This window comes from Leptomonas pyrrhocoris, assembly GCF_001293395.1.
Source record: "Leptomonas pyrrhocoris isolate H10 chromosome Unknown, whole genome shotgun sequence".
NCBI lineage: Eukaryota > Euglenozoa > Kinetoplastea > Trypanosomatida > Trypanosomatidae > Leptomonas > Leptomonas pyrrhocoris.
Genome location: NW_015438388.1, coordinates 231,857 through 253,298, shown reverse-complemented (window position 1 = coordinate 253,298; position 21,442 = coordinate 231,857). Strand labels below are relative to the sequence as shown.

Genomic DNA, 21,442 nt, shown 5'->3' with positions numbered 1-21,442 from the left:
GCAAACTATCATGCCCCAGATTACGTTACAACGATACCAGACCGCATCGGTTATTTACACCCTTTGCGCGTGGATAAAATTTTGATGTCTGCGCCTCCCGTCCTCGGGGAACCCCTGAGAGCCGTGAACGACGCCGGAGGCAACTGGCAGGCTGACCCATCTCTTCACTTTGCGGCCTCAACGTGCAGGAGTCCGGCGTCGCGCAGGGTCTCCACCAACAGCAGCTGGTTCTCTGCAACGTCCTCAGGGTCGTCGAAGCCGGGGAAGGGCAGCGCCTCCACTGCCGTCAGTTTTGGGTAGCTGGAGATGAGCGTGGCGATGGCCGGTGCGAAGTCCGCCTCAAAGCGCAGCTCATCCAACTCGCCAGCGAGGCACACACGCGAGTTCAGTCCAATGTGATAGATGCGCGCCTCACCCGGAACGTTCAGCATCATGCGCAGACAGTTGCGTGAGATGAGGCGCACGCGTGAGCCGTGGTCTACCGCGGCATCTGCCGGCGCCGCTCCGCTGTAAAGCGTCGACGGTGGCTGCATCTTCTGTACGGTGTCCTTCGCGTAGACGTCGGTGCAGACGTCCATGTGGGCCTCATCGGTCACAAGGAGGGTGAGCTCGGCTGCCAACTCACGCACCTTCGCCTGCAGGTGGCTGCGGCGCAGCTGCTGCTTCTCGGTGAGCGCCTCGACCCCGTCGGACTGGCGAAAGATCGGGTGGTGCATCTCCCCCAGCACTTCTATCATCTCACGCGGCAGGGCACGGCGCCACTCGATGCTGTTGGCGGCGAGTGTCTCGATGGTGTAGTGCGCGGCGCGGCCCATGAAGTCGGCCCAGGAGTTCATCTGATTCGCTGAAAAGGTGATGTGGAGCGAGTGGGTGTGGGGGGTGGTCCTGCCCTGGTGCACCATCCCTCGCGGCATGTACAGGACGTCGCCTGCCTTCAACGTAATGGCGTACTTGGGCTTCGGGAACTGCTCCGGCACGTAGTCCTCGCTGGAGTGGCGGGACAGGTAGTCGACGTCCTCTGGGGGGTCGTAGAGGTACCACATCTTCTCACCTTCCATCTGCAGCAGGAAGACGTCCACGTCATCGTAGTGCGGCGCGAAGCCCTGGCTGGAGGCCGGCGTCCAGTAACTGTTCACGCCGCAGTAACAGTTGAACTCCTTCTCCATGCAGGCCACAAAAGCGGAGTTGCACTCGACGTGCTCGTTGGGCCGCAGAAATCGTACTGACCAGCCCTCCTGCATGCACCTCTGGAGCTCCGCTGGATCCACTGGACCCGCTGTCTTATAGGGGACGCGCTTCTTCAGCTTTGGGTCGAAGCGGACAACGTTGAGGTCGGTGCCGTAGCTCATCGGGTGCTCCGTGACCAGCTGCAGCATGCGCGTCGTTGACCAGTCCACCGGTGGCACCACGCCGGGCAGGCCCTTCTCAAAGTAGGCTGGTGAGCCGTGCGAGGCCACGAGGTGCTCCTTTTCAAAGTACTTGTCAAAAAACACCTCGCGCGACGTGTTGAGCAGCCAAGAGAAGAAGTTGGGGCTTTTGCCGATGGTGGGGAGGGCACCAGCGGCAACCGCTTCGGTGGTAACGTGCGGGGCTGACGCCGCCCCCGCCTTGCTCTTCTTTCGCTTCGCCAGCGTTGTTGCCTGCGCGGCCGAGGACGGCGTCTCTCGCGGACGCTTCTCTGACTTGCCGTTCTTGCCGACGTGTTCCTTCGCCATGTGTGCGTGTGCGTAGGTGCGAAGGAGGAGCTGTGATGGAGCCAAAATGGCACTGGAAGTACCCACAGAAGAGCCGACACCGTTGAAAGCAGTAAAAACAAAGAAACCGGGGAGGCAAAACAAAAGGGGCGACGCAAAGGGGTAACTTCAAAACGGTGTTCTCCTGTTCGAGCAAACCGGATATGCTGGAGGGAGACCGCGTCAAGGATACCGCGCTTCCTTGTTGTTGTTGATCATCCATCATAGGAGTTCGTATGCCTTCTTTGGGTGTCAACAGCTAGAAATGACTACAAAACGCCCAGTAGCACCTGCCGGGAAGCGCAGCGACATCGGTGCTTTGCGGACCTCTTTACCTGCTCCGTTTGAGAGTTGCAGAGATCGTCCACTGTTAATAAAAACCCGAGTATTCCAAACGCAGTACCGCCCTCCACCGGTCGTGTTCGGCAAAAAAAAAAAACGTTCTCGCCGGGAAAGCCAACTTTAAACCAACCACAAAGGAAAGAGGAGCAAAACACGAGTTAGGTGCAATGCGACGCCAAAGGCCATTCAAGTTCAAGCCCCTCAGATACGCAGCCCAATAAGGCACGGAGGCCACCACCACCAACAACAACAATTTAACTTACGTGAAGGTCCAACACTGTCAGGAGTACACCCCGTCTCTTGCATCTCTTTTCTTGCCACCACGAAGCAGCAGGGCGTTCCGGGACCTCATCCCTCTCCTCCTCTCATCCGTTTCTTTTTTCTTCTTCTTAAGCTGATGGTGCGGGAAGAGCGAAGGAGAGAAGGGACACCACATCCAAGTCGTCCTCGTCGTGTTCCACCTCATCCGCAGTCATGTCCTCCAGGTTGTTGAAGATGGACACCAGTGCCGTGATCACCTCGCGCTGCAGGTCCGTCAGCGAGTTCAGCGAGTAGCTGGCGAGCAGCGTGTTGAAGTCGTCCTCGTACAGAAGGCGGTTCGCGTGGGTCAGGCGCAGCACCTCGCAGATGGCCGACAGCTTGCGGCGGAACTCGAGCACGATGAAGCCCGCCACCTCGTCCACCTCGACATAGCGTTCCTTGCCGCCGTAGGAGAGCGCGAAGACGTGGAAGGTGCCGTCGTCGTCGCTGAAGGTGGCGTAGTGCACCCTCTGCGAGAAGAGCAGCAGCGACATCCAGAACTGCTTCGGCGAGGCGATGGCCGTCGAGAAGCTGGCGAGCAGCTTGTCAAAGAGCAGGTTCAACTGCGTCGGGATGATGATGTCGCCCTCCTGCCAGCGCAGGCAGCTCGGGGAGTGGATGTCCGGCACGGCGGTCAGGTCGCTGAAGAGGCCCAGCGCCATCTCCTTCGAGTTCGTGTAGGCGTTGCCCTCGCTCGTCACCTCCAGCGACTGCGCAACGAAGGCGACGTTCGTCATGACGGCCACCATCGACGCCAGCTTGTCCAGCTGCTCGAGCAGCTTCTCGGCCTCGACGATGTTGCGGAACGGCATGAACTCGGCCAGCTCGTACTTGATGTGACTCTCCAGGTCTACAATGGCGAGCAGCTTGTCGTAGCTGAGGTGCTTCTGCAGGCACCACTGGCGCAGGGCCTGCGTGTTGTCGCCCATGCGCTGCACCTCCACCCGGAAGAGCAGCGTCGCCTTCATGACAGCCACGATGTCGCTGCGCAGCCCGCAGCACATGTCTCGCATGACGTTCTCCGTCTCCTCCATCGCACGGGCGACGTTGAAGTGGCGCTGCCTGCCCTCGCTGGAGTTGATGCTGAAGGGCGAGAGGCTGCTCGTGACGGCCGCGGCGAGAATCATAAGCGACTCCAAGCCAGTCAGGAAGCCGAAGAAGACGAGCATGCCGGGCTGCGGCGAGACGGGGATGAGCTGCAAAATGCGTCCAATGAAGGTGTACTGGTACTCTGGGATGTCGGCCATCACCTCCGCCCGCGCTGCCTCCATGATCATGCGGCTCCACGACTCGTTTCGGTGGTTGTAGATCTCCTCCACCCGCTCGCCGGCCGAGAGGGGGTCCTTCGTGTCGAGGATGCAGCCGAGCTGTGTGAGGGTGTTCATGGAGGACGCAATCGTCTCCGCCAGCGGCTGGCCGTGGCACAGACTGAAGATGGCGACGGGGTTGCTCACGACCTGCAGGCAGTGCAGGGAGAGCTCGTCGATGCGGGAGTTCTCGATCGGCGGCTGCGAGAAGGGCGGCAGGTCCATCACCTGCGAGGCGGGGAAGAGGCAGAAGTAGAAGCCCTGCTGCACCCGGCCGATGCGGCCACGGCGCTGCGCCACGCTGCCACGCGAGATCCACTGCGTCACCAGCGGTGGGTACTGAATCGATGCCGGCGACTCCTTCGAGATCTTCGGTCGCTTCACCAGCACGAGGTCTACCACGTACACAACGTCCGGCAGGGTGATGGAGACCTCTGCGATGTCGGTGGCGAGGTACACCTTCTGCTTGCCGGGGAGGTGGCGTTGCATGGCGGCCTCGATCTCGCTGAGCTCGACGGCGCTGTGCCACGGCACGGCATCCACGCGGTGCGCCAGCTGAGTGCGCAGCCACGTGTTCATGCTTTCCACCTGTGCCCGGCCGGGCAGGAACACGAGGATGGAGTGCACCGGGTTGGAGCAGCTGTTCAGGAAGAGAATGAGGTTCTGCGCAAGGTAGAAGTGCTTGTCCATCGTGTCCTTGTCCACGACGTGGCGGGAGAGGAGGTTTGGCGGGGCCTGGTAGTCCGTGCCGAGCAGCGTGCAGGTCTCCTCCAGAAAGTAGTCGTGGATGGGGTGCTCCGGCTCGCTCTGCTTGTAGGTGGCCACCTTCAGCCCCGCAAAGTACTCCTCCCAATCTTCCGTATTGAGGGTGGCACTCATCAGGACGAGCTTAAACGGGGACGTCTTCTTGAGCAGCGCAAGACGCAGCAGGGCTACCGTCACCTCGAGGTCCGGCTGGCGCTCGTGGAACTCATCCAGCACGACGTGCGTGAAGGGCAGCTCCGCCGGGTTACCCAGAATGCGTAGCAGCAGCGTGTAACTGGTCATGTACCACAGCCGCGTCTGCTCGTCGCCCTTCTTGTCGCCGCGAATCCAGTACCCGACGTCCTCGCCGACCTGCTCGCGGCGGAGGCTGGCGACGCGGTTGGCAATGGCGACGGTGGCCGTGCGCCGTGGCTGAGTGCTCACCACCCGCGTCTCGGAGGAGAGCTCGAGCAGCGCCTTGGGCACCCCTGTACTCTTGCCGCTGCCCGTATCGGTGCAGATGAAGACGACGTCGTGCTGATCGATGAGGTCGAGAATGACCGGCATGTCCAGCCGCTCCGTCACCGGGTGGTCCAGCAGCAGCGTTTGCTGCCGGCTGTACTTGTCGAAGAAGTCGGCCTGCGAGACCTGCATCGCCGCCTGCAGCTCCTGCATCGACTCGAAGCGCTTTTTGTAGGCCGCATCGGTGCGCATCGCCTCCTCGTGGGTGCGGCGGACCTCCGCCTCCTCCTTCTCCATCCGCTGCTGCAGGCGCGCTGCACGACCCTCATCCCGACGGCGACCACGCACGCGCCGCGGTGGTGGTGGCGGCGGCGGCGGGGGAGGCGGGGGAGCACCAGCGGCGACGTCCGCTTTGGCTGAAGTCGGCTCCGGCATTGGTGGCGGAGGCGGAGGAGGCGGGGACGTCTTTCTTGAGACATGCGCCGGGGCGTCGGGAGGCGATGCATCCGCCTTCTTGGCAGCCACCTCTGTCTTTGGTGCGGCCAATGCGGTGAAGCTCGCCGTCTTGGAGGGGAAAAGCTGCGCCAGCTTGCTGACGGCATCGTTGGAGGGTTTCGGCGCCACCACCGCGTCCGTCGCCTGCGAGCGCGGCTTTGGCACGGTGGACGCGTCCGTAGTGGTTGGGCCGGCCGCCGCGCTGACTGCGGGAGCTGCCGGAGGGGTGGACGTCCTCGCCTCCGCTTTGTGCGACGGCGTTCCTTCCTTCTTGTCAGACTTCGCCGCTGTCTCCTTTGCCGTTGTCTTGGTCGGCGCCTTGGCAGCCGAGGGGCGCGGCTCCGCTGCTGTGGTGACGGCGGTCTTCTCACTAGACGGCTTGGCCTTGGCAGCTCCACTGTTGTCCGTAGCGGCAGCGGCGTAGCTCTTCGCCTTCTTCGCCTGCGTCAAGTACTCCACGGCGCCACGCGACGTCGGTGCATCGGCTCTCGCCTCCGTCTTCTGTGCCAGCCACAGCAGCACGTTGCCGCCTTGATTCGACGAAGACCACTGTGCGTCGGCCGGGGCCTGGACGGCAGTCGTCGTGGCATTCGCCTTCGCGCTGTCACCCTCCGGGCTCTTCTTGTCGGTCGCGCGTTTGATCTGCGGGCCGTGGCGGCGTGGCATCCTTGCGTGGTGGTGGAAATTGAATAAAGATTGATAACGGTTCAGCAGCTCCTGTCATATCTTGCAGGTAACTTCGCATCGTTAGTTTTGTTGTTGTTGTCGTCGTGCGAGGTGAAGAGAGAGAAAAGGTAAAAGGCGGTGAACAGCAAAGTGACGTCGATGCAACTCATGCAACGACACCGAAGGGCGATGCGTAACACACGTCACTTCTCCTGTGTCCCCGCTGAGTAAAAACGAAGGTCCACGCAAAGCACGTGGACGCACACACGCAACTTCACGATGAGCGTAGACATCGCCACAGAACAGATCTAACACAAACTACGGTCTCTTCTGTATTACACGATCAGCGCTGAAATACTAACTGCTCTTCCGGTTTTCGTTGACATTGCTTTGGAGAAGAAGCGTAGTTAAGTTCAGCAGCTGTTAAAACCAGCCAGTTGTCTCCGCACGCCGTTCGGTTGTGGTCAAAGTCCCGCGCTCTTTCCACAGCTGTCTTTTGGCGTTACAGCGATAAAGTGGCGGCGGGGAGTGAAAGAAAATCTCTTCTATGATCTTGAGAACAGGCGGCCGGCTGCGTAGATGTGCGAAGGCGTCGTACTGTCGGAGAAACACGTAAACGGCGACAGCACGTTTAAACGGCATAATCCTGTAAAAAAAAAAAGAAGAGAAGAATCCTGCAGAGTTGTCGCCAAACGACAAGACCTTCCATTCCGTAAGCGACGGATTCTCCAGTCCCCTCTTCCGTTTCATCGTGCTTTTGCGTCCTGCCTTCCTCGTAGCAGCAGGCAGTGCGAAGAAAACGGCGATGTAAGAAAAAGGCCCGTCGCTCCGTACTGATCAAGTTAGCGTTCCTTGTGGGATAGAGAGGCGTCGGGTGTGCCAGACGTCATCCGGCCTCTCACGCGGCCCTGCAGTCCGTCCGGTACGACGCCGTCGTCGTTGCGAACAACGTCAACGATCGTCTCCACATCGTTGGGAGTCACACACCCAAAGCAGACGCCGCCGTGTTTGCTGTAGATCAGCACATTACCCGCGTACACGTGCCCGCCGAAGTGCGAGCACGGGATGACGTGGACGGTGCTCAGCTCGGGAAAGGCGCGCTTCATTTCCTGAGACATGACGTCGACCAGCACCGGGCCGCAGTAGCCGCAGCGTGCATCGCGAGAGCGGTGCGAACACACAAAGATGAAGTAGTGGGAACTGAAGTCGGCCGGCTGCGCGTTCTCCACCCGCCACGGCAGTTTCAGCACGGCGTCGTCCTTGACCGCGGTGTATTGCTTTCACTGCCCGCGGGCGGAGCTGTCCAGGTGAAAGCGGAAGACGATGTTCGCGGGGTAGTCTGGCGTGTGACAGACGGCGATGCTCGCAGAAGGCAGCTCTTCGCGGAGCTTTCTTTCGAGTGCCGCGTACAACGCCACGTTCTGCGTCCGCTTTGCCCACTCTGTCGGCGGCACAGCCGTGTTGAGGAAAACGTGGTCGGTGATGCGGAAACGGCCTAGGAGCTTTGCCGGCACCGGCCCACCGCACTCTGCACGGGAGAACCCAAAGACATCCGCATCCAAACCGGCGATCGCCTTGCGTGTTTCCGACGTGATGGTCGTCTTGTAGCGCTGCGCCGACACCCCGCACAGAGCGTGACATGTCCGATGGAACATGGGTCGTATGCAGAAAGTGATGGGTGGATGGAGGGCCGTGCGCTTGGGAGTCGTTAAAAACAGACGCGCGGTCCGCAAAGTGTGAAGTGGGCTTGCGGATATCAGTTTCTGTGAAATCTCGCCCGGCGACGTGGAGCAGAGCCGTTGCGTCGCACACTTGGAAACAACCGTCGTCTCACAGGGCAAGGAGATACAACAATTTAATGGAGAGGCGAGAGTTAAGAAGAGAGAGAGAGTCCGCGTTGCCTGTGCAACGCCCACACCGACCAGAAAGTTCCTGTTAGAGGAGCCTCCGCCCATGAAGTGCATCCCTCTCAGACACACACCCGCACACACCTCTCTTCCGCTGCTGTGGGAAAAGGCACCACAGCAAAGGAAGTGCGTATTATTTGAAGAGCCGCTGAGGAGAGGACGGATGCGTTGGGCTAGACCGTTAAATGAGACATTTCGATACAAAGACGTTCAGCAGTAATCGCGTGTACGCCGAAGGAGAAGAGGAGATATAACAAGTCAACTCGCTGCAACTTATTGATGGGAAAAAGAAAGCAAGGGGAGGGGATTAAAGGTGTTCGCAACCACACAGAAAAGCTTCTAGTTGGCTTCGATGTCCTCATCGGCCATATCGCAGTAGGTCTTCGGCGACGAGAGCGGCGAAAGAGTGTTTTGTTGACCAGCAAAGTGCGTTGTAGCGACCGGGTCAGAGACGGCACTCCCTGGAGGGCCGGCGGCCACCTCGTTGTAAACCACGCTGGGATTATTTGACAACGCGGCCTCACGATCACGAAAACGGTTGTTCCACTCTTCTAAATAACGGGCCTTCGCGGTGTCGCTCCAGTGGGCTTGCAGGTGCGGCTGCATTTGCCGTAGCGCGCGTTCCCGCCGCGCCTTTTCCTGCTCGTCGAGGTCCACCTCATACGCCGTTGACGGCGCTCTCTCTCGACGCGGTGCGTACTCGTACAGGAGATACAGCGCACTGCCGTAGATGAGGCAGTTCCACACGAAGCGCCTCAGCACGTGGAGTCGCATCGCCAGCTCGGCGCGCGCCACCTCTGCACGTGTGAATCCGGTAGCGCTGGGATCGTAGTAGTTGGACGAGTAAGGGCGGTAGAAGCTCCGCGTGGAGTTGTTGGCATACCGAGTGCCGGCGCCGTAGTCCCACGTGCCCTTGTCCGACGACGTCGTCGCATCCCCGTCGTTGTAGCGCTCCGCGTAGATGTGCGGGCGACCGGTCTGCGGCCTACGAGCCGCGGCCGCGGTGTCGTGGTACGGATCGTGGTAGGGCGGCTGCGGACCGGCGGCGCCGCCGGCACCACCACCGCGACCGCGCAGCGCATCGTAGGCGTCCTTCAGCTGACGGAAGCGGGCGGGGTCGCCGCCGGCATCCGGGTGGGTCGATTTTGCCTTCTCGACGAAGGCAGCCTTGATTTCCGCGGCGGTGTGCGGACGGGTGCCGTCCAGCCCCAACGTGCGCAGGTTGGCACAGTAGAAGCTCGTTGTGGCGCGCATGTCTCTGCGTGTGCCCTTCTGTGCTTCCGTTCCTATAGAATTTCACACACACACACACACACAAAGAGGAGGGCTTAGTGCGCAACTAGCGAAATGAAAAGGCCGTGTAACGCAGATTTCTGTCCTCTGTGGGGTGAGCCAGGAATGTGATCGTCGAGAAGAAGAGGGGTGGGGGTGCAGAGCGGGAGTCGTCTGATCTTTCTGCCGCGGCATCATCGAAAAGACGGAGGGAGCTCGAGGAGAAACAGGCGAGGTTGTTTAGCCCACGAGACAAAAGAAGACACACATAAGACTGCACGACCACAACGCTTTCCGTGAGAAGCCGAATGGTTGCGCGATGCCAGAGGCAAACAACTTTTGAACGAGTCTGCGCGTCTCTTCCCTTCCATTTTATGTTTGCTTGCCTGCCTTCTTTATTCCGCACGATTAGGGCCTAAACTTTTACTTCTCAAGCACGTTACAACGCTTATTCTGTTATAAACTCGAAAACGTATGGAGAAATAGTGAAAAGGGATGTGCCGTTGGAGCAGCGACGTCGCCGGTGAACACGACGAGCCGTCGACCGCGGACCACCGGCACCACCAAGAGGAAGAAAAGGGTCACCACAACGCGTGTGACCGTTCGAAGGGACTTCATCCTTTTTGAGTTTCTGTGGGTGCAGTAGAAGCCGCAGCAAAGACAGAGAGATAAAAACGTGGTGTTGGGAGACACGCACGCAGCACAGGTGATGCTGGTTATACGAAATTTAAAACACTTGTGAGCGCAAAGACGTCCACCAGACGACGATTTGTGTGGAGTCCACTGCGGGCGTGCAGCACAAGTTAAACGCGGATCTACCAAAAGAGTGAACGCGGGGTACGCACCGCAGAAACTACTCCTGACGGATGTCTTCGCGGTAGTCGCGCAGCACCTCGAGAAAACTGCGCACCTTTTCGTGCTTGAGAAGCTGCTGCAGGTGGGCGTGGTGCTCCCGCAGGCTCATCTTCAGGGCCGGCGTGTCCGCGCCAAAGCAGTCCGCCAGCGACTGCTCGTACTCCTTCGCGTACACCGCCCGGGAAAGGGTGCGCTGCACGGCGCTGCGGCGCAGAAAGGGGATGGCGTCTTCCTCCAGATGGTGCATCTTCAGAAAGAGATCGTCGTCGCTGTTCGTCAAGGCTCCATCGAACCAAATCGTGAAGCAGTAGCGTACCTTCCCCACGGCGGACACGATGGGCCGCACGCGGTGCAGCGTGGCATCCGACTTGAAGAAGGCCACGGTGCAGAGTTTAGGCGCCACCGTCACGCAGGGCCCGAGAAACGGCATGAGTTGCAGCTCCCCCGCCACTTCTGGCGTCCAGTCCTCGGTGAGGTAGACGGCCACGGTGAGGCGGCGCTTGTTGGGCCGGCCGGGGTTGTCGTAGTGCCACGGAAATGCCCCGCCCTCGTTCATCTGCAGCTTCAGCGTGACGGAACGGGAGGCGAGGTCGGCGGTGTCGCACGGCAGCAGGTCCTCGCAGCAGCCCACCTTGTCCCGCAACACCTCCACCAACTCGCCCAGCTGACCGTCAAAGAGGGCGCGGAAGAGGGGGAGCTGCTGACGAATGTCCGCATTGTAGAGGTCGCACTCGTAAATGTGCGGCTTCGTCAGCTTCACCGGGCCATCGGCGGTCAGAAACTCCACTTCATTTTGAATTTTGCCTCCGTCGATGTCGTGGAAGCAGTGCTTGATCTCGCGCAGGAACTCTTTGGCCACGGCGTCCGGGAAGGGCTGCTGGTCCAGCACCGTGTACCCGTCGAGCTCCAGCTCCTCGCACCGTTCGCGTGTCAGCTGCGTCTTCAGCGTATTGGCTAAGTTGAACTGGAGATCCATTTCGAAGGGTGTGCGTGCGTGTGTAGAAGACAGGCAGACCCTTTTATCGGAAAGAATCTTCGCCTAACGAAAACGCACAGAAAGCAAATCGGCTTGTGAGCAGAAAACAAGGTGAGGTGCGTAGAAAGAGACGGCAGCCAGTTGAGCAGCAACAGCGATGACGGCACCGCAAGGCGGAGCAGCAGCCGGGTCTAATCCCTCGAGATCGTCGCGCCTGCCAGTGAAAACGCACGATGCGACCGTGCCCTCTCGCACGCACGTCGACGTAATGCAGCATACGACAAGAAGCGGACGGAGCGCGATGCACTAAGCGCGCCATAAAGTAGGCGATTCGAAGTGAATTAATACTTCGTCTTTTGTAGCCTTTTTCGTTGCCTCTTAAATATGCATGTACACATGGCCGCTACGGCTCTGGTAGATGGGAGAAAAAGTCTCGACTGCAGGAACAGAGACAAGCGGAAGCACAAACATCAACGTCGAGACACAACAGAATAGCCACGAAGCTCAACAGCACACGCGAGCCTTTCGGTACACCTTCGCCAAATGGAACAATACTATGACGTCGACAAACAGCAGCAGCGACAAAAACAGTATTACTTCTCTGCTGGACCCTTCATGAGAGCCTCTGCGTTGCGCTTGCTATGGGCCGACGCCTCTCGCAGTCGCCGCCTCCGCGCAAGCCACTCCAGTCCCGCCTCGACGATGCCCGCCACAGTGTACACGCCACCCGCGACGGCGCACAAATTCACCGTGAAGTGACTGACCGTGTCGTAGGACACCTCGCAGTCCATCGAGTAAGAGGAGGGCTGATAGGCGAAGTAGAGCCCGGGCGCTCGGCCAGCGCCGCCGTACCGCAGCATGGAGTAGTAGGCCGTGTACTGGTAGCCAAAGCGGTCATCCTTGCCCGGCCGGTCCACCGTGGTTTGAATCAGCTGCAGGTAGAACTGAAAAAGGTAGGGTGCGCTCAGTTCGTAGTGGGCTCTGAAGCCCGCGAGAGGCTGCAGCGTCCGCCGACGGATCTGCGGCACACCCCAGTCGCTGTACTGATTGCCGATGTAGAACTCGTTCACCACAAAGTCGGGGTGCAGCTTCATGCTGTCCTGCACCACGTAGTCTTTGATAATGACGTTGAAGGACGCGTGCGCGTTGGAGAGCGGTGTGGTGCCTCTGATGAAGCAGCCGCGAAGGCTTTCACTTGGCAGCGCACCTGGAAGGTACTCCGCAGACGTGTTCGCGATGGTCGACGCGTATGGGATGTGGAAGTACTTTATGCGAGCATCCTTCTCGGCGTCTCTGTCGTGACCGTAGCCGGTCATCGTCTCCGTCGTAATACGGTGACAGGGAAGGTAGGGCAGCGTAATGGCATAGTGGATCGTGTCGACCTGCCGTCGTGCGTCCTCCTCTAAGGTGTTCTTGAAGGCGGAGGGGGTGATATGGCAGTTCTTGTGTCCACTGAAGTATCCGTGTACCTCGCCGAGGAGGAGGACGACCAGGAGGACGGTGGTGACGATGCTCACCGCTGCGCCGTACGGTGTGGCAGGTGTGAGGTGGTTCTCCTTGTCCTGCACGACTCGAAAGAGATCGCACTTGTGGAGAAGGCGCATGGCGAGGGGAAGAGGGTTGGTGGTTTCAATGAATGCACACAAGAAGATGCGGGGATGCAGAAGAGGGCAGGGAGAGAGCGGTGCTGTCGAGTCCGCTGAGGCAGTAAGACAATCTGCGCCACCGCGACGAGTGAGCGAGTGCAATAAACAAGGAGGGCGGTAAAATAGGGAAGGGACGATAAATTGGTCTATGCATTCTGCTAGGGAAACTTAACAATGCATATATGAATGTATCGGACCGCCTTAACAAGTCGATCCATAAAGGCTGCATAACAAAGACGTCTACACGCATTCAACGGCAAAGAAGCAGACAAGCCAAACAGCCGCTCCATACTCCATCAGAGAGCAAGATGCAAGACAGAGGATCGTACGTCCCTTAGTAAGCGCTTTACCTCGACTCGTTGGAAGAACACAGTCGTCGTCAATCATCCTCACGTATTGAATAAATTCTTGCGGACTCACAACCCAAGCAACAGGATAGGAAATGAAGAAAAATTTAAAAAGGAAGAGAATGAAGCTTGCTGACCAGCCTCGTGAAGCCTATGCAAACCAACCGCGCAGTTCAGCCCGTTATTCCAGTCGTACGTGACAGCAAAGAATAGTGCGTCGACGGAGTGCAGTGGCGGCACCGCCCAAAGCCCCGAACGTAACGCAGCTCAGCAGGTTGGGTCCACAGTTCCATTTTCGAACGCTGAGCTCTACCTATGATACATCGAAACGAAACAGGAGAAGACGGGAAAAAGGAAATAGAGAGAGTAAGCAAAAAAAAAAGAACTCATCTAGTTCTACGCAGGCAGACGCCGTTTTGGCGGTTGACGTGCTGCACGTCATGCCAGCAGTCGGTATATATATAAGAGAAGCCTGTCAAAACACTTCCACTAACACACATTGTAAGCGCACGTGTGATACCTTCTCATGTGGTGTTCCAGCTATTTAAAAAAAGGAAGAAATTTAGATCACCCGATAGGCGATGTCATCGGACGGAGCAGATAGAGACGCACCAGAGGAGCTGAGCTCATTCAGGATGCTCGGTGAAGGTGGGTAGAAAGCAAGCGTCATCGTCCCGCTCCGTCGGCCTCCCACCTCGTGCCGCGAGGGGAAGCTGTCCGAGCGGCCGTTTTCCTGCTGCGTGCGCTTGAGTTCTTTGCGCAACGCATCGTTCTCCCGTCGCAGGGCCGCAATCATCGCGTCCTTCTCGGACAGAACGTCCTCGAGCTGGTTGCCGAGGTCGCGGCGAAGCTGACACATAATTTGGTGGGTGAGGCGGCGCTCCAATGCGGCCATGTCCTCCAGCACACGCGGCGAGCCAGCGGAGCCGAGAGGCGGCAGCGGTTGGGCGTTGCCACGGAGAGAGGAGCCAACGTTTGACGACGCCGAGCTGAGCGTGCTGGTGCTGCGGGGCAGAAGCAGGCCTGTTGGAGGGGCTTTGTAAATGGGACGCAGGGCACTGCGCCGGGACGAGGGCTCCTCCTGCTGCAGCGAAAGAAGAGAAGAGATGTCTGGCCGGTTGGAGGCGTGGCTGCTCTTCGCTGGGTCGCCACTTCGCTGCTGAGACGCACGACGTGCCCGCATCTCCGCCATGGAGCTCAGTTCCATCATCTCCGTCAACCGGCTCATAGCCGCCGCGGTGGATGCGTTGCTGGTGCTGTCATCGTCAACGCCGTGGCGGTGTGTCGGGCTCCTGTGGTGGTTGTGTCGTCCCTTGCGAGCGTGTCGCCGATTTGTGGGCGATCGAACAGCGCCGTCTTCCACGCCAGCGCCATCTTTGCGCCGTACATCACGTGTCAGTGGGTTAGGCACGTTGGGCGTCTCTTCGGTTCCCACGTTGGACCGGCTCCGTGGCGCGGGGACGTACGGACGTGGCACATTGCGGGCCTTGCTCGGCTCCACCGACGCGATGCTGAGTCCCTTTACCCGAAATGCGTAGCGGAGTGTGTTGTTGCTGTGCTCGTGGTTGTGCGAGCCGGGGGACACTGCCGCGATCATCACCGTCTTGCTGTTCCCCGCAAAGCTGTCGCGCAACACCTCTGTCAGGCGAGAGCCACGAAACGGAACGTGCTTCTTCTTCTCGTCCAGCGCGCGGATGCACTCTTTCAGGGCCAGCAGCGACTTGTTGATCTCTGCGCTCTCCAGCCGCGTCACGCGGTCGTTGGCGGATGTGTCGGCTGCCCGCTCACTCCCCGCGAGGTCGACGAAGTTGACGGTGCCGACGAAGTCGAGGCGGGCGCAGTCCTCAATGCGGATGGAGAGAACGGCGTGGGAGCGGCTGGAGTGCTCGTTGGCGCTGGTGCTGCCAGTGCGGCGCTGCTGCATGCCGGCCTTCATCAGCTGCCACAGCTCCGACACGTCCGACACGGCCCGCCAGACGACACCGCAGAGGTTCACCCGACGGTTCGCGTCCTCGCGCAGCACGATGGGGTGGCGTCGATTCAGCAGGTCGAAGAGGGAGTTGCAGTAGATCTCGTAGAAGCAGACACAAAGCCTCTGACCCGCGCCGAGACGACCAAAGAGATCCCCAGCGGCCAGCAGATAAAGCCCGCGCTCGCTGTCTGTGCCCATCATCGTGTACGTCTTGCCACTGCCCGTCTGACCGTAGGCGAAGCACGACGCACTGCCCCCTGCAAGACTGACCGTCAGCAAATCTTTTACCGAGGTGGCGTAGATGTCGGTGTTGCTGGCTGTGGAGTCGTAGACGTGGTCGAAGATGTAGTCGCTGTTCTCCTCGTAGCTGCTCAGGTCGACGCGCTGCTTCGTCACGGCGACTCGCACGTGCGGGCCGTTGACCTGAACACAGTCGGGGCCTTCTTCATTTGCGGCGAGGGGGCGTTTGCGCACCACCACCATAATGCGGCCGTCTCTGCCCTTCCCTTTGCCGTGCGGTGCAGCGGGGGCATCTTTCGCCGCTGCGGGATTCCGCGGCAGGGGACTGGCCAAATTGCCGTCGTCGTTCGCTTTGTCCTCCCCTCCATCGCGCGCCGCTGTCGTCGCTTTCGGTGTGGTGGGCTGCCGGGCCACCGACGTCGCCTCGCTCGGCTCAGGCGGTGCGGCCCGAAGAGGGCCGTCCACAACGGTTGGTGTGTTCGATTCAGGTGGAAGAGACCACGACGACGAATTCAATTTGGCGGTGTCTCGGACCTCCGCCGGTGCGTGACTGTCCTTCACTCGGTGCGGCGGCTCCGGCACACCGAGTGACGCTCGCCGAGGCGGAGGCCGCGTCGGCGCCGCATCCAAAAGTCGTCGCTGCGGTGCCGCGGTGCTGCTGGTGATCAGCGTCGGTGCACTCATGCCCGACTCTGGGCGGCTGCGCTGTGGGAGCGATGGATGCTGCGCAACGGGGGCGGAGGTGCGGCGCGTGGTGCGGCCCGCATGGTGCGTCGCGGCGCTGCTGGGCAGCCCGTCACCGGCCTCTTCACGCATGCCGGCGTAGGCGAGGGAGAGACGGCTGAACTCGCGATTGAGGGTGGAGACGGAGGGCACGGCGAGGTCACCCGCGGTGTGTCGTTCGATTTCCGTAGTACTCGTGCGTCGTCGAGCCAGCGGGGCGATTGGATGACTCGCGATGGAAAGAGGCGTGTGCTCGAGCGACGGCGCGGTGGACTCCGGATGCGGCCGCACGAGCGGTGGCAGCGGAGGGAGCTCGTCGAGTGGGGCCTCGCGCCGCAGGGAGAAGCGCCGTGCCTGCTGCGCGCTGGCCTCTGCCTTGGAAGCCCACGGAGAGCCATCGGCGGCTGCGCCCATTCTTCTATGCTGTATAGTAGTCGAGAAGAGGAAGAGCTACACAACGGAGAGGAACTTGGATGGGTATAATCAGTAAGGTGCTGCGTGCGGATGCCGCTGCATGGGCGGGTGGTCGCGAGGGAGAACAAAGCAGAACAGGAAGTAAAAAAAAAGGTATGAAGTTGCAAAGAAAGGTGGGCAGAGGCGTGGCGTCGTGTTTGAGTTGCTGCCGCCTCTCAATGAAGCGGCGATGAAGCAGAAAAACTCCGTACGGCACGTACAGGAGCGCTGCAGAGAACACACACGTCACGGTTATGCATGAAGTCCGCCGTGGCGCACTCAGCGTAAAGTGTTGAAGTCGAATAGTACCGTCGACTGCGTCAAAGGCGGCTCAGCCCTCACTTCACGTAGAACTTCAACACTAGATGGACCCGTAAGGAGGTATTTACGATGGCAAACGCAAAGAAGTGAGGTGAACATAGTAATAACAATGCGGCGGTCTAAGATGTACAACATAGCAATAGCACGCCAACAACCGAATCAGAAGACATCTACTCGATACTGGGTTACAAGACGAAAGGGGTAGTTAAAGTCTCAGAGGGATAGGAGAGTTATTTGCTCAAAGCCGTGTACACGTGCTCCACAGCACCGTTATAGTTGTATTGCAGTCAATTTGGTTTTTAATAGCACATTTAATAATACAATTTCTCTTTCTTCTGTCTGTTCCACCGTCTCTGATCAAGAGCAAAGCGTGTTCAGTTCGTCGATGGTGGTGTTGATGCGGTCACACGTGGTGCCGCCCAGGCGGCAGGGGATGTACTGCGTGGAGGCGGAGCGCAGATACCACGTCGAGAAGACCGTCTGCATCGTCTGAACCGCCAACAGCCGCTGCGCCAGCGTCTCCTCCGTCAGGTGCAGGTCAAACCTCGACAGCGCAATCGGCGACCCCGAGAAGACGATGCTGCGCAGGCTGGGCACCCCAGTTTGCAGGCCCACGACAGCGGCGTAGCTGCCCAACGGACCGTGACTCACCACGTAATACGTCTCGTTAGACGTACCCGTCTCCACGTTGCCCAGCAGGCGCCGCACTGTTTTCGAGGTGGCCGTCACCGACGTCTTCCACCGCAGTGGCACCATGTCCTGCATAAAGGAGAGGTAGGGCAGCAGCTTCTCAACGTAGGGGGCGGGTGTCAGGAAGGAAAAGAAGGACAGCGCGTACGTGTCAATCCACATTGTCATAGACTCGATCAGGAGCATCACATCCGTGCCAGGACGCACCACCAACACCGTCGTGTTGCGCGTCGACGTCTCCTCACGAAAGGCAGACACGTGCACGAAGTTCTCCTCTGTCATGTTGGCGATGGAGATGCGGTGGTACGACGGGAACCAGCGGGCTAAATCCTCATCTTGACTCACCTGGTCCAGGTTGAGGCCCAGCTTGGCGAAGAGTGCCATGCCGACGATGTCAAGAGTGGGTGCGAAGCGACTCAGGCAGAGCGGCGGCATCACCTGCGAGGGGGCGGCGAAGGTGCCGTTGTCGGCGTGGGAGCGCTGCCAATCGACGGCGGCAACGCCACTGCCGCTGCTACGGACATTACGAAAGCGATCTGCGTAGCGAGGCATGATGGAGTTGCTCACCGACCCGCTGTACACGTCCCGCATGCTGGAGTGGCCCATGAGGCAGCAGGTGAGCAGCACCAGTGTGAAGGCGGCCGTCATGGTGAAGACGCCGTAGTGATTCGACGCCTCGTTGGTGCGCACGATGCACAGCAGCAGATGTATGACCAGCGCCACCACAAAGAGACCCGTACGGTAGTTCAGCACCAGCAGCCCCACCACACACCCAATCATGTGCAGCAGCAGCAGCAGCCACGACACACGAAAGAGCCACCGTCGCACGGCCCCCTTCCACGGCCCGTAGACGCTCACCATGCCAAGAACGACAAAGAAGAGCATAACGAAGAGGACGGCCAGCATCGAGCCGCCCCACTGGTTGTACCACGTGTTCTGCGACATCGTGAAGACGGCGTCCATCCAGAACATCGAGGCATAGAAGACGCCGCAGACGGTGATGTTAGACGACGCGCCCACGTTGTGGGCGGACATGAAGACGGTGCACAGCAGCAGCAGCACCGCCTGCGCGACGACGACGGCGCACAGAAAGAAGAACCCGCCGCCGGTCAGCCACGCCACGCCCATCGCGACGGAGAAGACACCGACCAGCGTCAGCAGGAGCACCTCCGTCGGCGGGCAGCGATCCTCCGCGCTCTCGTCGTCCATCTCCACCTCCATGAAGAGGTACAGCGTGGCCTCGGCGTTGTTCTGCCGGCTGCCGTGCGCGTAGGAGCGCTTGTTGACGGTGCGGAAGCCGAAGGCGAAGACGACGTGGTAGATGAAGATGAGACACACCGCGACGATCCAGCCGTAGGCGAGGCTGTACTGCAGCCCCGTCAGCACATCGTAGCGGGCCGCCATGACGCAGAAGAGCACAAAGTAGCCAACGACGCAGCCGACGTCGATGACGAGCTGGAATGCTAACGCCTTCCCACCAAAGGCTTTGAGCGCTTGAATGACGCGTCCTTGGAAGGTGTTGCGGGCCACATCGAAGCCGCGGGAGCAGAAGATGACAAATTGGCACGCCACCACGATAAATGCCGCGCCGTACAGAAAGGCCTGGAAGGGCTTCACAAACATGGCGAAGAAGATGTTGATGAGAACCAGGACCCCGAGGAGGGCGATGAAGCACGTGCCGACAAAAAAGAAGAAGGAGTTCACCATGAGGCACAGCCAGAGGAATCCTTTCGCCACCATGAGCAGCGCGGGCGGCAGCCCAGCGAGCAGCTTGTCGCCGCGAATGACGCCTTCGTCGTCGCAGAGGGTGCGGCGCTCCTGCAGCTCCCACTGCACAATCTGCAGCCACTCCCGCTCGTGCATCTCCATCAGGCTGATGCGGAAGAACGTCTCGATGGTGGCGTACTGCGTAACGTACTCCGTGAACAAGTCTCGCTGCGTGGGCGTCGTCTGCACAGACCCGATGCTGTGCCGATACAGCAGATCCGAGTTGCGCCGCCGCACCATTTCCGTGCCGACGGTGTCGCACGTGAGTAAGTTGGCGTCGTCATCAATGTCGACGTACACCTCCCCGGGCGAGCGCTGGGAGAAGCTGTGTTCGCTGAAAGAGGTGTTGTGATCCAGCCCCAAGAGGTTTGTGTCGTACAGAGAGGGGGTGGCGCCGCGCATGGAGGAACCCGGTTCAATGACGCTGCGCTTCAGTGCGTCCATGCGAGATAACTCTTCGATGTAGCCCCCCGCACGGAGGTTGTTCAGTTCCCATTCCTTCACGCTATCTCCTCGCAGCACGGCCGCCTTCAGCTGAGAAAAGTACGCGCTGACCGTCGTCGCGAAGCGGTCGTAGTTCTCCTGCTTGTCGCAGTCGTTCTTGCCGCCCAGCGCGATCGGCAGCACGTTTTCATCGTAGAGCTCCAGCAGCTTTCCGTTCTTGATGTCCGAGTCAGACACGATGATGATGCGGTCCGAGACGATGGCGGGCAGACGCGAGAAGATCGGCTTGGCGAGGGCTGAGAGCAGGCGACCCATCTTGCAGATGTACATCTTGTCCACGCAGCCCGGGTAGAACTTGGCGATGCGGAGGGCGATGTCGGCCTGGAAGGTCATGTCCAGATTGCTCATCATGCTGCTCTTGTCTTGGTTGATGAGCATCGCCATCTGACAACGTTTGCTCTCCGGACGCAGCCGTGTGGCGTAGTTGACGAACATGTCAAAATTCATGCGACTCTCCTCGCGGCGCGAGCTCTGCGGCTTGTCGCGTGCGGTGGTGACGTACAGCGTGACGCGGCCCGCCTTATCGTTGCCGACGACCTGGATGATGCCTTTGCGCATGTTCTCCATCATCCAGTCCGTCACATTGTAGGTGGCCAGCTGCTCCCGCTCGAAGTCGGCGCGGCGCTGCAGCTTCGCCACGGCCTCATCGATGTTGAAATTCTTGTTCTCAAGAAAGCCGTAGATCCAGCAGTCGAAGTAGTGGTGCGTGATGCCCATGCGGCGCTTCACCTCGTCCACCTCCGCCTGGTGGGCAAGGGCATCGGTGCCGATGTCCAGCAGCACCGGTGCGTTTGACATGGCCCATGCACAGCTGAGAGAAGAAAGGAAAACAGAAGAAAAGGACGAAGAGTGCCTATGAGAGATCCCCAAAGAGTGTTTGCGCCACCGCGGTAGAGAGGCGAAAGATCTACGTTAAAAAAAGGTAAGAAGGGGGACTCAGATTGCGACGAAGGCCCGTAAAACCAAAAACCAACAATGAGGTGTTCGACACGCTGCGACAGCCAAGCAGCGGGAGAGGACAAGAGGCGAGGAAAAAAGAGCTGAAACCCACACGCCGGACTACGCTCGCAGCAACGCCGAGATACGCGACGACGCACCTCAACGCTGGAAGAAATAGAAGCAGCAAGAACTGCGTACGTAGCTATTCAAAAAAAACAAAAGAAGACGCAGGAAATAAATAGAGAAGATCGTATCGCTGCATAGGAAACGGACCGGCAAACAGGAGAGAAAAAAAGTTTTGACGGCGGAATCCGCTCTCTTAGCCGATCTCCGCCACGAATAAAACAAAAGGGTGCCACGCCACGCTCTACAGCCGTTTAAAGGCCTTTAGACCCCAACCAGGAGGAGGCGGAAGAAGAGAGAGAAGAGAGTGGTGGGCACGTCCGTGTAGCAGAACCGTTCCCAGCGGCCCTGCAAGTGCTCACCAAACCCGCAACTGGAATCGCAAGAACAAGTGAAGGAAAGGGAACAGAGAAAAGAGGAGAGGCGACAGTTGCAGGACCTGGAAATAAGCCTAACTGAAACTCAGCAGAGCACTGCGCGAGCTTGCTCTCGTGGCATCATCGGAAGTGATTTTTTTCTTTCGCGCACCGTGAGAAGAAGCAAGGCAAAGGAGAAGCACTGTCGCTATGAGGAAAGTCGAAGTTGTCGATGAAGCGGGAGCTCTTTCGCTGCTTTCAATGAAATGGCACACAGAACAAACAAAGGCTGGAGTAAGACG

The 21,442-nt window shown here is 59.4% G+C and overlaps 9 protein-coding genes across 15 annotated transcripts; all 9 read right to left on the bottom strand.

Annotated features, from left to right (window-relative positions):
- Positions 1-164: 164 nt before the first annotated feature.
- ABB37_09554 (hypothetical protein) lies at positions 165-1,769 on the bottom strand (the record flags this gene model as incomplete). 2 transcript variants are annotated; one of them, XM_015809099.1, is made up of 1 exon in its annotated part: positions 165-1,769. In XM_015809099.1, exon 1 carries the CDS (start codon positions 1,713-1,715, stop codon positions 165-167), a length of 1,551 nt encoding a protein of 516 aa, XP_015652419.1. In that variant the 5' UTR covers positions 1,716-1,769. The 2 variants fall into 2 exon arrangements, with proteins under 2 accessions (XP_015652419.1, XP_015652420.1); XM_015809100.1 differs by having other exon boundaries at positions 165-1,747.
- Positions 1,770-2,464: 695 nt separating this feature from the next.
- ABB37_09553 (putative ATP-dependent RNA helicase) lies at positions 2,465-6,122 on the bottom strand (the record flags this gene model as incomplete). Its single annotated transcript, XM_015809098.1, has 1 exon — positions 2,465-6,122. The coding sequence occupies exon 1, from the start codon at positions 6,047-6,049 to the stop codon at positions 2,465-2,467; it is 3,585 nt and encodes a 1,194-aa protein (XP_015652418.1). The 5' UTR covers positions 6,050-6,122.
- Positions 6,123-6,891: 769 nt separating this feature from the next.
- Positions 6,892-7,167, bottom strand: ABB37_09552 (hypothetical protein; the record flags this gene model as incomplete). Its single annotated transcript, XM_015809097.1, has 1 exon — positions 6,892-7,167. One exon carries the CDS (start codon positions 7,165-7,167, stop codon positions 6,892-6,894), a length of 276 nt encoding a protein of 91 aa, XP_015652417.1.
- A 162-nt stretch (positions 7,168-7,329) lies between these two features.
- On the bottom strand, positions 7,330-7,952 carry ABB37_09551 (hypothetical protein; the record flags this gene model as incomplete). Of its 4 annotated transcripts, none has more annotated exons than XM_015809093.1 (1): positions 7,330-7,952. In XM_015809093.1, the coding sequence occupies exon 1, from the start codon at positions 7,702-7,704 to the stop codon at positions 7,330-7,332; it is 375 nt and encodes a 124-aa protein (XP_015652413.1). In that variant the 5' UTR covers positions 7,705-7,952. The 4 variants fall into 4 exon arrangements, with proteins under 4 accessions (XP_015652413.1, XP_015652414.1, XP_015652415.1 ...); XM_015809094.1 differs by having other exon boundaries at positions 7,330-7,880; XM_015809095.1 differs by having other exon boundaries at positions 7,330-7,862.
- Positions 7,953-8,295: 343 nt separating this feature from the next.
- On the bottom strand, positions 8,296-9,338 carry ABB37_09550 (hypothetical protein; the record flags this gene model as incomplete). Its single annotated transcript, XM_015809092.1, has 1 exon — positions 8,296-9,338. The coding sequence occupies exon 1, from the start codon at positions 9,208-9,210 to the stop codon at positions 8,296-8,298; it is 915 nt and encodes a 304-aa protein (XP_015652412.1). The 5' UTR covers positions 9,211-9,338.
- A 743-nt stretch (positions 9,339-10,081) lies between these two features.
- ABB37_09549 (hypothetical protein) lies at positions 10,082-11,153 on the bottom strand (the record flags this gene model as incomplete). Of its 3 annotated transcripts, none has more annotated exons than XM_015809089.1 (1): positions 10,082-11,153. In XM_015809089.1, exon 1 carries the CDS (start codon positions 11,057-11,059, stop codon positions 10,082-10,084), a length of 978 nt encoding a protein of 325 aa, XP_015652409.1. In that variant the 5' UTR covers positions 11,060-11,153. The 3 variants fall into 3 exon arrangements, with proteins under 3 accessions (XP_015652409.1, XP_015652410.1, XP_015652411.1); XM_015809090.1 differs by having other exon boundaries at positions 10,082-11,124; XM_015809091.1 differs by having other exon boundaries at positions 10,082-11,118.
- Positions 11,154-11,652: 499 nt separating this feature from the next.
- Positions 11,653-12,778, bottom strand: ABB37_09548 (hypothetical protein; the record flags this gene model as incomplete). Its single annotated transcript, XM_015809088.1, has 1 exon — positions 11,653-12,778. The coding sequence occupies exon 1, from the start codon at positions 12,661-12,663 to the stop codon at positions 11,653-11,655; it is 1,011 nt and encodes a 336-aa protein (XP_015652408.1). The 5' UTR covers positions 12,664-12,778.
- An 836-nt stretch (positions 12,779-13,614) lies between these two features.
- Positions 13,615-16,499, bottom strand: ABB37_09547 (putative Mitotic centromere-associated kinesin (MCAK); the record flags this gene model as incomplete). Its single annotated transcript, XM_015809087.1, has 1 exon — positions 13,615-16,499. The coding sequence occupies exon 1, from the start codon at positions 16,399-16,401 to the stop codon at positions 13,615-13,617; it is 2,787 nt and encodes a 928-aa protein (XP_015652407.1). The 5' UTR covers positions 16,402-16,499.
- Positions 16,500-17,118: 619 nt separating this feature from the next.
- On the bottom strand, positions 17,119-21,159 carry ABB37_09546 (hypothetical protein; the record flags this gene model as incomplete). Its single annotated transcript, XM_015809086.1, has 1 exon — positions 17,119-21,159. Exon 1 carries the CDS (start codon positions 20,518-20,520, stop codon positions 17,119-17,121), a length of 3,402 nt encoding a protein of 1,133 aa, XP_015652406.1. The 5' UTR covers positions 20,521-21,159.
- Positions 21,160-21,442: the final 283 nt, after the last annotated feature.